The sequence below is a fragment of the Coregonus clupeaformis genome, unplaced genomic scaffold, assembly GCF_020615455.1.
Source record: "Coregonus clupeaformis isolate EN_2021a unplaced genomic scaffold, ASM2061545v1 scaf1264, whole genome shotgun sequence".
Taxonomy (NCBI): domain Eukaryota; kingdom Metazoa; phylum Chordata; class Actinopteri; order Salmoniformes; family Salmonidae; genus Coregonus; species Coregonus clupeaformis.
This window is the reverse complement of record NW_025534718.1, coordinates 137983-154327: the sequence shown is the minus strand read 5'-3', so window position 1 is coordinate 154327 and position 16345 is coordinate 137983. Positions and strand designations below refer to the sequence as shown.

The window sequence follows — 16345 nt, the reverse complement described above, 5'->3', positions numbered from 1 at the left end:
AAAGCATGATCCGAGTCCGAGTCCGAAACTCTCTGAGTCTGGAGAGGCTACGGGACAGGGACGCCGGGCTGAGCGAACGACCTCGGGGCATTGCTTGGACTGGCATTGTGACGAAGAAAACAGAGTTGATGTATCAGCTATTGAAAAAATAGGGTTAAGCTTTTTCCATCAGCATCCAAAAGTGGCACCTAACAGCAAAGCAAGTAACCTATGTCCAAACGTTAAGCTTGATAAGCAACGGTGTCCAAAAAGCATATAACATCAGTCCTACTAAATGGTTCCTTTGAAAGAGTCTCCATTAAATTGCATTAATTATCCCCAGATGCGTAATTGTCGGTTATTCTGAAGGCTACAACAGTGTGATGGATGAGATGCGTAGTGACTGGGTTGTGCTGCTACACAAATCGATTCCGCAAAAACACAGGATAACGCGCTATTAGCTAAGGTAACCGGGTTTTCGAGGAAAAGCTTGAGAAATGGTCCATCAAATCATAGTCCACGAGGATTCATTTTGCGTCCTTATTTTCATTGCTATAGGATACATTTTAAAGAGCCTCAGCAAGTAAAAACGTCTAGCTTAAATGATACGGGAATAATGTCGCCCTTTAATGTAGACTAGTATTCCACGGTCAAACGCGCGGCAGGCTACATCCACAGAGAGAGCGTGGCCGTGGGTATGCTGTTTCACACAGGCGCAGGGTTTTCACAGACGACAACAAACTACCAACAGCGGTAGAGGAGATGCATCTAGCTACACGCTGTTCTTTGGTCGCTATACTGCGTAATGGGGACCTGTCACAAAGCGTGTTTAGGGCGATCAATACTACGATGGTGCAGTGTTGAGGGGCCACTTCGCATCCGAAAAATAGCCTTATGTGATTGCGTCTACAAATAATTAAGTCTATATAACCATTAAAAAGATGACCATGCACTTATTGTCTGAATTCAAATGACCAATTTCTCATACATTTCTTCAAATTATAGACCCCCACCGCCCCAACCAAATGTTAGGACAATGTCATTCCTTCAAAATACAAATCCCAGCTGATTCTAAATTATATGCATGTGAAACAGATGAATGACTCCTTGGCTCTGGTTTGTAATAGCTAAATATCAGCCTACCTACTCTCATTGTTGTGATTGTCCTAATACATTTAGAACATTGGGTGGTGGGTCAAAAAACCAATCATTTGAATGATCCATCTATAATTCATACAGACAAGCCTACTTTATAAGATTCACAAAGGTTGAGAACCATCAATTGAGATTAAGTACAAGGCACTTTAAGTGCATTGGGAGTAAAAACACACATTTGCCTTAAAACAAGTTGATAAACTCTCCATATTTGTAAAAATGTACTTCATAATGCAAATAGAGGGTAAAGCCTCACAGTCCCTAAAGTTTGAATACCAGCCTGCTGTGGCGCTGACCTTGTGGAGACCCAGCCACAGGGCTCTAGAGCACCATCTACATCGGCCAAGCTGGTACTGCACTTAAATCATGCCGCAGTATCTAAAGAGAATATAAATTCTACAGCAGCCACATTCCCCCCCTCTCAGCTTTGTAATGGATGAAGATCAAACCACAGAAATCCTGTCTAAGCAGAAAACGAACATGATTACATATTTCACCTGAGAATCCTTTAAACTATTAGAATGGAATATTTGGCTCACAAAAATACGACAAAAAAACCACTAAACACTTTCCTTTAAAAATGATTTTATTCATTAATTCAGTGGTATACTTAAAATTGTGTCACAAAGGAGAAAAAAAGTCAGCCACACATGAAGAGCTAATATCCAATTGAAGCGGTGTTATCGCATATAAAAGAAAATAGTACTGGTGTGCCGTAATATATGGTCTATTAGTACAAAAATACATTTCAGGGCACAAAATAATACAGCATCCAGTATCACAAATAAATGAGGGGGACACTTTCAGAGCACACCCTTTTAAAGAACAGGTTTGCAAAGTTGTTTAACCCAAGCACTTTCCTCTTTTGTAAATAAGCATACAAATATTTTTGTGTGATAATTATTATTTATATGTAGTGTGAATATATTGGTAGAAAATGTGGATTTTATTACTGCTAATAGTTACAAGTTCCAAGGCTCAAGGGTTTAACCAGAATACAAAGTAAACCATGGTCAATTCATTTATTTTTTTAAACAGTTTTCTCTAAGTTTTATACAAAATAACAAAGACATACAAAAGTTCATTTACAAACCAAGGCCATATGCTAACTTTATGTACAGCCACTTGTCTTTTTTTGTACTGTTTTTCTTTTTCTTCTGAAGTCATATGCATAGCAGATAAAGAAAGCATACCTTTATTAGCCTAAATTGTTCTTGTGCTCTAAACCCAAGTTCATTTATACAGAGGGTTGACAAAATGGCAAAAGAATAACTTCATTTTCCCATAATTTATCATCATAACTTAGAAAAAACCCAGAGGTTTTTACTGAAAAAGTGAATAATATGCAGATAAGGCATCAATGCTTGTTAATGTAAGATAGGGTTTTAACATGGTGAGGGAGAACTGAGCAGGCTTCTGGACCTGAGTCATAGCACATGCATAGATCTTGATACAGCAGGAGTAGAGTTCTGGTACTCAATACAAAGTGAATCCAAGGTCAGTTTACAGAAATACAGAAAAAAGGAAGGAACAGCCATTCTAGTCACAGGATGAGCATGTTAGAGGCATGAGCTGGGCTTTAAATCCACCTCAAAGTATTCCACCTTTATCTTCATTTTCTCTTCTGCAGATGCTTGCCAACTTTACTATCACCATAATCATTACCACAGAGCCATATATTTAGAAAATGTATGGCTCTGCATTATCTTCATCATCATCATCATCATCATCATCATCACTTTACTGCCCACCTCCATGGCACCGAATTCCAAAACCTTCACAAATCCGTCAAAACAAGTCAATGTGCTAATAACGTGACCGTCGTTGTAAATCAGCCAATTCAAACGGTGACAAAAAGGTTACATGTATGTCCATCTACTTCAATAGTAAAAACCTCACAAACCATCTTTCCTGTTATGTAACAATTAAAGTTAAAACTTGGTGTATAATGTGATGAGTTACTCAGTGGCACAGGGCATGCATTCCATCACTGGTTAAATCGTTTTTTTGTGTTTTGTATTTTCTTCAAGACCTCGGAAAGAGTTAAAGGACAGCACGTAGGGGCAACTTCGGTCTCCTTCCATCTTCCATGGGCACAGTAAACAACACTGGAGCACTGGGTGTAAATACTTCATTGTGTAGGGTCCACCCCTGGAGAAATGGCGCGTGTGTATGTGTGTGTAGCTGTATGTGTGTGTGTGTAGCTGTATGTGTGTGTGTTTGTGTTTATTATCGCTCCTGTTTTCCCATGGTTTCACATTCAGTAACAGGCCAGCTGTTGCCCTCTTCAGAAGTGGTCGATGAGCACAGACACACAGTTGGCTCCCACCAGGTAGTTGGGATCTCCAGGGAGAGACTGATTCTGCCAACTCTTGGGATCACCTGAGGGGGCGAGAGAGAAGGAACATGGTAATGATAACAGGTGGAGAAAGGGTATAAGGTTCATAATACATAATGCACTTCATGCTAAACTTAACAGTCAGCAATCTCCAAACACTAAACTAAAACTCCCTTTGTTCCATTAAAGCCATATGAACTGTATACATGCTGTTTGTGGTACACACCCCAGGATGTAGCTTGACAGAAGTAAACTTCACACTACATTGCTAAAACCACCCTTGATTGCAAATTATAGCTCTTAAGGATAGAGTATGTACTGGCAGCGACTGTAATTTGCAATTAATTGGTAGGTTCCAGCCCTTGAGCCAAGAGTATTACCACCACAGAATAACCAATTTAAAAAATTGTTTTAAAAAATGGACTCAAAACTGTTACACTAAACTGCACCATTTCTTCCAAACCACAATGCAGTTGCATTTTAAAGCACTGTTATTTCAGATAATTGCATTCAATCCCTCAGTGCCATGTGAGTAAAGTGAGTTTTATGAGATCTTCAGATCAAAGTGCTGAGAAATTGCAGGCTTTTAGCATGCTTTGTTGTTCTGATAGGAAATCACAAGGGAGGATAATGCATCATAATCATTATAGTGTAATTACTCCTAAATGTCAAATGGATTTGAGCAATAACAAGTCCTATCAGATAGGATCCATATGAGGACCAAGAGTGATTTTACTCAGATCAATTGTCAATGACTCAGATTATTTGTTAAAGGTTCCCAATTAGCCAGTGCAGAAGGAGGAGGAATGTCACTGTGAAACTCATGACATCAGTACATTAAGGTAATGTGCTGTCAGAAGTAAACTGATCATGTGTGGTTTGGATTGAATCTCTCCCGTCTGTGAGCAGAGTTCTTTCAGAACCATTCCAAACCAAGACCATTCAGTCACACACTACGCTGCTTCTCTACTGGAAACTCCCATTGGGCCTGGGCAGCTCAGCACCCAACTGGAAATCAGAGTCAGACTCTGTGAGGAGCAACACACAAGTAGAGCCTAAATGAAGCTAAAGTGCCTTGTTTTACAAGAAGAGGATTAGAGCACAGCCCTGTAATCCTTCTACAATGAAGCAGGACAACAAACGAACAAGCCAACGAGGCAGCAGTAGGCTCATTTAGCTCTTCAAGTCCAATTCTAGCTGAGAGTAATTAGTAGCTAATCCACAGCGGTGCCAAGTTTACCATTAAGACATATAGAGAGGAGCGGATGGAGAGCAGAGAGCTGACTCAGTTCTGTTCTGATGCTGCCAGACAGACAGATCTCAGATCCAACCCACAGGCTGTTCTCACATACACAACAGAATATCTGTTAGTACAGAGGGAACCATGCGTCTGTCTCTGAGAGGGTTCTCTTCCAAATGTAAGAGGACCGCTGACCGCTGCGTTTCAGGATAGACATTTGGGTGGCTATGTGAGAAAAATCACTTGTAGGAAAATAATGTGGAATGATTTACTACAACAAAGAACTAACTAATCTTATCAACGTAAAACTGATCGGCGGGATGCATGTCGAATGGAACCATATCAATGTCAAACAGATGACATACACACTAAGTGGAGGAAAGAACAGAAAGAAAGCAGTTTCAGCATGAAAAAGCAATGACAAGAAGTTTGATCTGAAGACCACATCAAATAAATAAAAGATCAGTGGATGAATGAGTGAATAAACCGAAATACCAAAAAAATGACACCATAAAAATCATACAAGGTGACCCACAACCATCAATTTGTCACAAAGCCAACCCAAAGCCCCGACCCCAAAAGGACAGAGAGGACAGCGTACCCGACGAGGAGTCGGAGGATTTTAGAGCAAAAGACCAACCATCTGGGGTCATAGACGCACAGTGAGGTAAGCGCAGCTCCACAGGTTTCAGGAACTTGAGGCCGTGAGGGCCACACATCACCAGCGGGCTGAGCAGGGTCTCTCCTGGAAACAGATACACACCACAGGGTTAGAGGCTAATACACATACACACAGGGTTCCTAAGATCACTGAAGCTGTTGGGCTCCTTATTGGGTTTAAACAGGCACGGTGAACATTTAAGACAATGAAAACCGTTAAAAGACCAAAGGAAAATTAAAAGAGAGAAGACAAGAGAGAAGAGATGATATATGATCTGTGAAAACAACATTATCTCATGAATACATTGGTGAGTAAACTAACTGATACATTACATACAGTGCCTATCATTTTATTGTGTTACAAAGTGTGATTAAAATTGATTTAATTGTCATTATTTTGTCAACGATCTACACAAAATACTCTAATGTCAAAGTGGGAGAAAAATTATCTTTTTTTGATTAATGAAAAATAACACTAATACACCTTGATTAGATAAGTATTCACCCCCCTGAGTCAATACTTGTTAGAAACACCTTTGGCATCGATTACAGCTGTGAGTCTCTAAGAGCTTTGCACACCTGGATTGCGCAATATTTGCCCATAATTATTTTCATAATTCTCAAGCTCTGTCAAGGTGTTGGGGAGCATGGCTAGACAGCAATTTTCAAGTCTTGCCAAAGATTTTCAAGCAGATTTAAGTCAAAACTGTAACTTGGCCACTCAGGAACATTCACTGTCTTCTAGGTAAGCAACTCCAGTGTAGATTTGGCCTTGTGGGTTATTGTCCTGCTGAAAGGTGAATTCTTCTCCCAGTGTCTGGTGTAAAGCAGACTGCATTAGGTTTTCCTCTAGGATTTTGCCTGTGCTTAGCGACATCCCGTTGTTGTTGTTTTTTTTTTATCCTGAAAAACTCTCCAGTCTTTGCCGATGTCAAGCATACCCATACCCTGATGCAGCAATGCTTGAAAATAATGCTTGAAAAGTTACTCTGTGATGTGTTGGATTTGCCCCAAACATAAGGCTTTGCATTTAGGCCAAAAAGTATATTCCTTTGCCATGTTTTCTTGCAGTATTACTTTGTTGTTGCACACATGCATATTCTGTATATTTTTATTCTTCTTTTCACTCTGTCATTTAGGTCATTATTGTGGAATCACTACAATCTTGTTGATCCAGCCTCAGTTCTCCCATTACAGCCACAGAACTCTGTAGCTGTTTTAAAATCACCAATGGCTTCATGGTAACATCCCTGAGCAGTTTCCTTCCTGTCCTGCAGCTCAGTTCAGAAGGACGACTGTATCGTTGATGTGTCTGGGTGGTTTAGTACATCATCCACAGCATAATCTTTAGCTTGACTATGCTTAAAGAGATATTCAATGTCTAATTTGTTATTGTTACCCATCTACCAATCACTGCCCTTCTTTATGAGGCTTTTGAAAAGCTCGCTGGTCTTTAGTTGAATCTGTGATTTAAATTCAATACTTGACTGAGGGACCTTACAAATGTTGTATGTATGGGTGACAGAGGAAGGGGGTAGTCATTTAAAAAATCATGTCAACACCTATTATTTCACACAGAGTGAGTACAGTGAGGGAAAAAAGTATTTGATCCCCTGCTGATTTTGTACGTTTGCCCACTGACAAAGACATGATCAGTCTATCATTTTAATGGTAGGTTTATTTGAACAGTGAGAGACAGAATAACAACATGTCAAAAATGTTATAAATTGATTTGCATTTTAATGAGGGAAATAAGTATTTGACCCCTCTGCAAAACATGATTTAGTACTTGGTGGCAAAACCCTTGTTGGCAATCACAGAGGTCAGACGATTCTTGTAGTTGGCCACCAGGTTTGCACACATCTCAGGAGGGATTTTGTCCCACTCCTCTTTGCAGATCTTCTCCAAGTCATTAAGGTTTCGAGGCTGACGTTTGGCAACTCAAACCTTCAGCTCCCTCTACAGATTTTCTATGGGATTAATTATAGACTGATAATTTCTTTGTCAGTGGGCAAACGTACAAAATCAGCAGGGGATCAAATACTTGTTTCCCTCACTGTACATGTAACTGATTATGTGATTTGTTAAGCAACATTTTACTCATTAACTAATTTAGGCTTGCCATAACAAAGGGGGTGAATACTTATGCAACAACTATATTTTAGTTATTTAATTTGATGTAATTTGTTTAAAAATATATACTTTTATTTTTACTTTGACATTATGGAGTATTTTGTGTAGATCAATGACAAAAAAAAAATCACTATTAAATCTATTTCAATCCCACCTTGTAACGCAACAAAATGTCAAAAAATCCAAGAGGGGGTGAATACTTCTAATAACCAGCATATAAGGTACCTTCAAACTGAGGAATAGAATATCTTAAGAGTGGAATAAAGCTTGGCGAAAGACCCCATGTGAGATCTTCTAACTCCTGTGTACCATGACCCCATGTCTGACCTTTCTCCTTGTCCAGGGGGGGCAGGATGCTGTTGTCCCGGCAGACCTTGAAGTAGATCTCCTGTTCCACGCCCTCGGGGATGGCCCCCTGTGGGATGATGATGCTGACACCCGTCTCGATGGAGCTCAGCACCCCTCCATTACAGTTGAAGATCCCCCGGGCCGTGGCCACCACTGTGTGACCTTCATCCTCATCATCATCCTCCAGAGCACTGGGGCTACAGGGGGGAGAGAGTTGTCACAGTCAGATACCAGAACATGGAGCCAGTTAGAGCCAGCCTCTGGAACACTTGTGACACCTTCTGGACGGGCAAAAGCATTGGTATCATTCAATGTGTCAACTATAGAACTGTAAGAAACATGACCATGTGACTTTGTATGCTTTCTTTTCTCTAGCCATGCACAGAGACACTCCTCACTCCTGGTGTGGTTCTTGCATAATACATGAAGCGAAGCGATGCGATAACACTATAATCTATATATTATAACTGAACCCAGTATAGTTCAGCCAGTGGGTAGGATACCCCTCTAGGGATGATATTGAATTATCTCACCTGACAGGGATGGCCTTGGGCACAGCGTTGATGTTGTTGTGCTGGTACTTGGACCTGTTGTCCATGGTGCGTGTGAAGGTGTCCAGGCCAGAGTCCAGGTCTGTAGGCTGGGGGGAGATCTGGGGCTTGGCTGGGGCTGTGCTGTTGGCTGGGGCCTTGATGGCTGGGGCCAGGTCTGTTTTGTTGTTGGGCAGCAGGTTGTGGTTGAACTTGGGGCTGTCAAACTTCCTCTCGAAGGGCTTGGCGGAGTTGGTGTAGGGCTTGGGGACGTAGCGGTTGTAGCTGGTATTGGCCGGGATCTTGGGTTGGTCCTTCATTGCCGTGCCGTTCACTGGAGACTTCTCAGGGTAACTCTTCTGGGGCAGGTAGTTGGTCGTGACTGTGTCTGCTTTGGGAGAGTCATGGGGATCTGGTAAGTGAGTCACTGTGAGTGTGTGTGAGTATTATATTTTTAGATTAAAATACTGCATGTAGAACTAGACTAGCGTGTGTCCTACACTATAGCGCTTACCCTCAGGTGAGGTGGGTTTGGGCAGAATGGCAGGTGGGGCAGCAGGGGTAACCTGGGGAACAGGTTCATATCGCCTCTCCACAGGACTGACCTTCTCCACTGACTCTGCCCTGTAAAAAACACAAGAGCACATTCAAACAATGTCACAATGATGGCACAAACATATGGGTTTAAGGTAAAGATGAATTCAGGCCAGGGTTAGAATCACTGATTTGAAATAATGCATCTCAGTCTGTCACGCTTACTACTTCAAAAAATCTAGTCCTAAACAGAGATACACCAGTGACGTGTCATGTATCCTCAAGAGAAAGGTTCAATTACTGCAGTCCAGTGAGACTGTTAGTTTTAATAAAACACAGTGGCTCCATCTAGTTAATTCACTGTATTCATTTACACAGATTGCTTCTCCAAAACACACTTTAAAAAATATGCCTTCCACTACAATTGGTAATTTTGTAGCAGAGTTACAAGTGAATGGTTTTGTTAATTAGCTAATTACAGAATGGGCCAAAACCATGCAGACACGGCCCTACTAAAACAAAGTTTGGCAAAACAACACATAGGAGAACGGAGCACAGCAATACTGAAGCAAATAGCAATACTGACGCATACGATGCAGCTTTGACATCCAAAGTAGCCTGGAAGTCTCGAGGCTAGTTTTACAGTGGTAAAACAGCTCGTAAGAACAGTGAAACCTATTGTTGATAGTTGAAAGAAAGATGAAAGAAATTCAGAATAAAATAATACTGTGATGGTATTTTTCCCTTCCAACACTTAATCTTGTATCTTTGGCATGGTCTTTGACTGAGGTGGAGATTGCACACAGTGTGGTACATCAAAGTAACCCTTCTACTGCAGCCCAGGAGGATAACAAAAAAAACAGCTCGCCTTCAAAAAGTAGTTTTTCATTTGTCAGCATGGGCCAACCACCAACTCTGTCCTTTCAACTATAAGAAAACCATTTCCAAGGCAGGGTGAATCAATGTTCTGGTGGCGGTAGAGTGTGTTGCTGAGAAATATACTATAGCCTAGCTTTAGACCCCCAGGAGTAGTGTGTGTGTGTAGCTGAGATTAAAAGCTTTAGACCCCCATGAGGTTTCTGTGGGGTGAGTGTGCTGCAGGGGGGAGAGTAAGCTATATTGTGTCTCCCACCAGAGAATGTGAGCGGAGTAGAGCGGTTGGAAATCCCGCTCGCGCACCGCTCCGGCACTTCACGTCCTTTCCAACCGCGCCGCTAAAAAACGCATTCGCTCCATTCATTTTTGGGCTCCCGAGTGGCGCAGCGGTCTAAGGCACTGCGTCTCAGTGCTAGAGGCGTCACTACAGACCCTGGTTTGATTCCAGGCTGTATCACAATCCGGCCGTGATTGGGAGTACCATAGGGCGGCGCACAATTGGCCCAGTGTCGTCCGGGTTTGGCCGGGGTAGGCCGTCATTGTAAATAAGAATTTGTTTTTAACTGACTTGCCAAGTTAAATAAAGCTGAAATAAATCACAATTTAACCAACACCCATCTATTTTTGTGACTACCTGGCCCTACCATTTGGTTTTGAAGTATTGAAACCAAACCATATGATTTGAATGAAAAGTATTTTAATAAACAACATGAAAAGGTGACTGTAAGAAGTGCTCATCATTTCAAATAGGCTACATGTCGAATTAAACAGCATATAAACACTCTAAATAGGTCAGGAGCCAGACAGGTAGCCTAAGAAGGAACGAAAATGAATTATTTAGGCTATATTATTTCAAGGCTATTAGCCTACAAAGAAATACATTTTGAAGCGTTTGCAAGTGTGACACACTAGGCTGGCAGGGACATTAAGCGCTCAGCATTTAAACAACATTATGTTGTATTAAATCATTATAGTCTATAATTTGCACATATAGGCTGTGACTTACTTAGAATTAGATACAAATTCAATGGAAAAATGCCTTATTAGGCTCCATCTACACTGCCATTGAATTCATTTTTAGAAACATGAGTTTGGCCAGAGTTTTCAGGCTCATGCGATGGTGCCTGGAGAGCCGGCCAGCAGTGAAGAATACCCTCTTAGAGCTGGCAGAGCCATTGGGGATGCTAAACACCCTTCAGGCCACTCTTGCCAGGCTGGGCAGGGATGCGGAGTTTTATTCACATTTTTCTGTTGGTAGGCCTAACGGATTTGAGGTAAAATAACCCTATCAAAACAGAAACCTCCTTGAAAGAGGGTAATATGCCAGGCCTATTGGGCCAAAATCAATGATGGCCTATTGTATAGATAATATAATGAAAATGAACAAAACTTTTAAGAGATCTGATTTTTTGTTTATAAATACTTTGCTACAGGGACACACTAGATAAATACTAGCTACCCATCTCGTTCCTTTCTGTTAGCATGTGCACGTAGTAAAGTACACCATCATGCTTTCGGGAATTCTGTCTTTTCAGATTCCACAATGATGCTTTAGTTGTGGACACTACATCACTGCACTCCCTCTCTTGCGCTTGGTCCTCATCTTTGTAAGTCACCTTTTTTTTTCTCCACCTGTGTGTTTTATCAGTTTCTTTATGAAAATATTTAGCATACTATATGACAGTAGCTAAAGCAAGGGGCTATAGCAGCACAGAAATAGATAAACATTGAATGCTGGGCCGGGCATGCCCTGAGCTTGTGAAGTAAGCGCTACTGGAGCGAGCGAGAAGACCGACGCTCCAGCCTTTGGGAAGCTCGCTCCACGCTCCAGTCAAATTGGGAACGCTCCACTCCTACTACATATCCCAGAAAGAGAGTGATGCATGGGAGCGCGTTACCTGGGGTAGTTGTATCCGGGATGTGCTTGTGGCTGAGCAGCAGGTTTGGTTGCGATGACAGGTGTTGTCTGAGGAGGTGCCTTGCCTGCGTCCAAGCTGCGCCGGTCAAAGTAGGACAGCTGTTTCCTGTAGTACTCCTCGTCTTCATCTGGGTCGTAGTGGTTGGAGCGCACTATGTCATCATCTGACACCTCCCGGGGCTTCTGAGGCTCAGGGACTCTGAGGACAGAGTAGAGGGATAAAGAGGGGGTTAGTCAATGTGAGGTTAATTAAAATACCAGATAAACCATAAATAAAGAAATTTCTCTAAAGTATATTGCGGTGCGTTTGTTTAAATCTCTAAATCACTACAATTGACCATTTAACAATTAAACAGAATTACAATGACAAACATGTGTACTGGACAGCCTCTGCAATATGCATTTACATATTAATGCATCAGTCAGTGTGCAGAGTTGGAAGGTAGTTTTTCTGAGTGTCCACCGGGTGGTGCTCCAAGACCAAGAGCAGCAAACAGCAGCACCAGTGATAGGCAGAAGCACTGTCTTATGGCAGCAGCATTGTTTATTTTCAAGATGTATTTATCACATGCACAAGTATAGTGAAATGCTTAACTTGCAAGACCTACCCAACAGTGCAGTATTCAATATAAAAATAAACAAAACACGAGAAATAAGAGAGGAAGCCATATACAGGGTAAATGTACAGTATTTGAGGTAGATATGTACATGTAGGCAGGGATTATGACTGGTAGCAGGATAAATCATAATAATAATAGTAATAGTAAGCAGTATGGCAGAAGCATAAGTGGTGGGTGTGTGCGTGGTGGTGAGTGTGTATGTATGTAAGTGTTAATGTCAGTGTGTGAGTGCAAGTGTCATGTAAACAGGTCTGAAAGTGACTGGTAGCAGGAATATATACATACGCAGTGGCGGCTCCTGAAAAAATTCTCAGGAGGGGCAATTTTTCTGATGATTTAGGTGACCTACACACATTTAAAAAAAGATATGTCCAGCAACAACATGAAGACAGGGGCAGCATATAAGTCAATACCAGAAGCATTTATTGACTGATCTCAAAAGTGTTGGCTTACCAGGGTTGGTGGAGCCCTCAGTTTCATCTTTGCCTCGCAAAGCTAACTCAAACACTCCGCAAAACTTCACACACTGGATTAGCCGGCTGAGGATGTGGCGGTTCTTGCTAATATATTTGTTATAGTGAATATGGAATATGATATGTTGAGTAAAATGTTGTGCTAAGATCTATTTAGGTCAGGAGCTGGTTATAAGTTCTGTTCCTATCCAATAACAATGGACAAAAGGGTCCTATCTTGTCAGCCTTGTCAGCAGGTGGCCAAGGACAACACCCACGCCATAGGCCTCTCAGTTCTTCCAACTCACGAGTTCTTGCTCTGAGGACACACACACACACAAACACACACACACACACATCATCACTGTTAAACACACACACACACACACACACACATCATCACTGTTAAACACACACACACACACACACACACAAAAATCCCCTCTCTTAGGCTGAACATTTGAAGACAGAGAACCCGACTCAGAGCCAATGCAACAGTGACAGTAGCCTGGAGGGGACCTCGCCCAACTCATCAGGACCAATCAGAAGATCAGAACTACTAGATTGAACCTACTTCATTTATTGCATAAAATGTCTGCACACAATGTTTCGGGGCTCTCTTCAGATAATAATAATAATAATAATATGCCATTTAGCAGACGCTTTTATCCAAAGCGACTTACAGTCATGCGTGCATACATTTTTGTGTATGGGTGGTCCCGGGGATCGAACCCACTACCTTGGCGTTACAAGCACCATGCTCTACCAGCTGAGCTACAGAAAGTGGATACTCATGGATGCGCATTGCAATTGTAAAATGTCAACACAATTGGAGACACCACGTCATTTTTGGAGACATGTTATTGACAGTAAACTATTGTAGATGCGACTGCTAACTAAATAAAACATTTTAGCTGGCTAGCTAATCATCTTAGCTAAATGTGGGGCAAACAATTCAGTTATTTACCGTTAATTTGAGGGATTGGGGTGAAAGAAATCGAGTTACATAGTGATACTTTACGATATACTGTATTGACAATATCGCAATATTTTAGCGCTAGTTGGCTGTACCTGCACCAAAACACCATTATTGTTCCTTCATAGCTTGTTCTCAATCTTTTCACATTGGGAGCCAATTTGTTTTCAGCACTTTTATTTCCATGACTGATCAAAACTCGTTCTCATGGCTTTCTGATCCCTCTGCAACAGACATATGGTGCGCAATAAAATCACAGTATCGAATCGCAATACGTATAGAATCATGAGACTCGCAATGCTGATGCATATATCTTATCGTGAGGTTCCTGGCAATTCCCAGCCCAAGTTCATTTGCCACAACAAATCTCTTCGCTAGCAAACGCAATGTGTCTCCAGCAATGTTTACTTTTTTGACGTTCTATGGCATCTCCACTTTCCAAGCATATATGACCACATGTAATATTTTGGTAAGTGATGCAAATAGTGAACTATGTAGGGCCAGGATGTAAAATATATGTAGCTGCAGCAATTTCTCTTATCTGATATGGTAAGTAATGGGGCTTGATTTATAGCTCCCTAAGAGTTTGACCGAACGGGTCCGTGAACGCGATTGCAGATATCTTTACCTCTGAATAAACTGCCTTATATTATACAATTATCCACCTTGTCCAAAAGTCTCTACTTTTTCTCCGTTCTCCAGTAAACTTGTTTTATCAACAATAGTAAGGTTCAATGACACAGAAAGCAGTTCAATGTCGGGGTACAGTCGCTCTCTTACCAGGATCGCGGTCCGCTCTGACCAGGGTGAAGGTGGCCGGCTCCACCTCTCTGCCAGCAGCGTTTTCATTATTTAGTCCGTTCGTAGCGGGTATGTACACGATCAACAAGATCAGTCCAAAACCGAAGATCAGTCCAAAGCAGAATGTTTGCAGAATGTTTGTAAACTAAGTCTACAAATTAAAAACATAAAATAACGCCACACTGCAGGTCGCAACATAGACGCTGATAGCCGCCATTGTCTTAGTTACGTTCAACGTTACGTCACGTATGACGAAAGCGCGTAAGTGCATGCACACAGACACCCATAGAGAATGTATTGAAAGCTTTGAAATGTGAAAAAAATAGATTTTACATGACAGGCTATGAGAGACTTCTGGGCGATTTTCAACCTGACTGAAATCGCCCAAAAAACGGGCGGGGCCATTTGAAGCACTACTTTAGCCTGATTTGACATTTAGTGGCTGGCAGATCAGACGTGAACACTGATAACTGCTGTTGCCGTGATATAATTTTTTATAAATTTATAAAAAAAAAATATAATTTTTTTTTTATTTTATTTTTTTATAATTGATTAGAAAAAAAATCCCTTCCTTTTCCCGTTTGGCAGTGCGTCGCCCATATCGCCCTATTGAACAAGCCGTCCCTGTACATACGTATGGTACTATATACATGTAAACAGGAGTAATAGCGACCAGTAGAAGGATAAATAGATACAGTACATACTAATGGCAATTAATAATCATTTTAGTAGCAGCGTAGGTATGAGGGGGAGCAGTAGTTGTTGGCCATTTAATCTACAATTGATGTTCTTAACCCTGGCCAACATGGGCCACAGAGGAAGGTGTTCCAATTATACATTTTTCAAGTCAATATTGTATTCCTCAAAATATATATATTTTTTTACATAAATGCACTGTAATATAAAGTAACTGTCCAGTGAAAATCTAACTTAAAAGTTAATATTCTGTTAACGCATACCCAAATAATGTTGTTGACTCTCATCCTATACTCGTATTTGTGGACAAAGTATAAATTGGAGGGAAAAAAACACTTAAAAATGCCACCTCAAACAGAACGTTTCTAAAAAGCTTTTCAAAATAATGGGTTCAAGGACATACATCTGGTGGATTAGATGCAATTATTTGTACCATGATTGTCTTCAATATTTTATTTATATTAGTTTGCCATTTTTCCATTAGCTATAATGGGGGATCCTGTTTTCTGCTAACAATGCCTGCAATACCACGGTCGGCAGTCCTTCTCTCCTGGGGTATGCCCATTCCAACACAGAAAAGCTGCTTTTTAACATAACGAATTACAATATTTTGGAAGGAAAACTATTTAACTCATATTGTAATTATAGGTCATATTATATAGAAATCTGGAAACACTGGACAGTTACTTGAAGCTTTAAAAAGTCAAGGTTTTCTCTTTGCCTCATGGAAAAATGGCTAGAATTGCAGGATATTAGCTTTAAAGCTGCAACAACAAAATATTTCTCTACTCCATGACAAAATGTTTAGAATTGTAGGAAATTAGCTTGATAAGAGACATTTTCTCTCTCCAATGCAAAGAGACAAGCCTATAAAATGTTCCTTCCCATGGCCCGAGACTTGGTTCGTCCGGCCTTGCACACGAAGTCATGGTAAAACTCCATGTATGCTATTTTTATTTCACTCAAGTTGTGTTCTAATTATGAGGGGATCCCTGATGAATTTGCTATCACAAATGGGGTCCCCGGCCCCAAAATGTTTGAGAACCCCTGTTTTAGGAGTCTGTTGGTCTGAGCCTTGATGCACCTGTA

At 41.1% G+C, this 16345-nt stretch overlaps 1 protein-coding gene across 11 annotated transcripts in view; it reads right to left on the bottom strand.

Moving 5' to 3' along the window:
* Positions 1-1702: 1702 nt before the first annotated feature.
* Positions 1703-16345, bottom strand: part of LOC121548341 (tight junction protein ZO-1-like) — a 150129-nt gene continuing 135486 nt past the window's right edge. For 6 of the 11 annotated variants that reach the window (XM_045217882.1, XM_045217890.1, XM_045217885.1 and 3 more), the window contains 6 exons: positions 11692-11910; positions 8898-9007; positions 8387-8774; positions 7833-8050; positions 5314-5457; positions 1703-3516 (listed from right to left, as the gene is read on the bottom strand). In XM_045217882.1, coding sequence (XP_045073817.1) covers positions 3422-3516; positions 5314-5457; positions 7833-8050; positions 8387-8774; positions 8898-9007; positions 11692-11910 — 1174 coding nt within the window. In that variant the 3' untranslated portion in view covers positions 1703-3421. The remainder of the gene's footprint in view (positions 3517-5313; positions 5458-7832; positions 8051-8386; positions 8775-8897; positions 9008-11691; positions 11911-16345) is intronic. The other 5 variants (XM_045217887.1, XM_045217891.1, XM_045217888.1 and 2 more) reach the window with 3 other exon arrangements.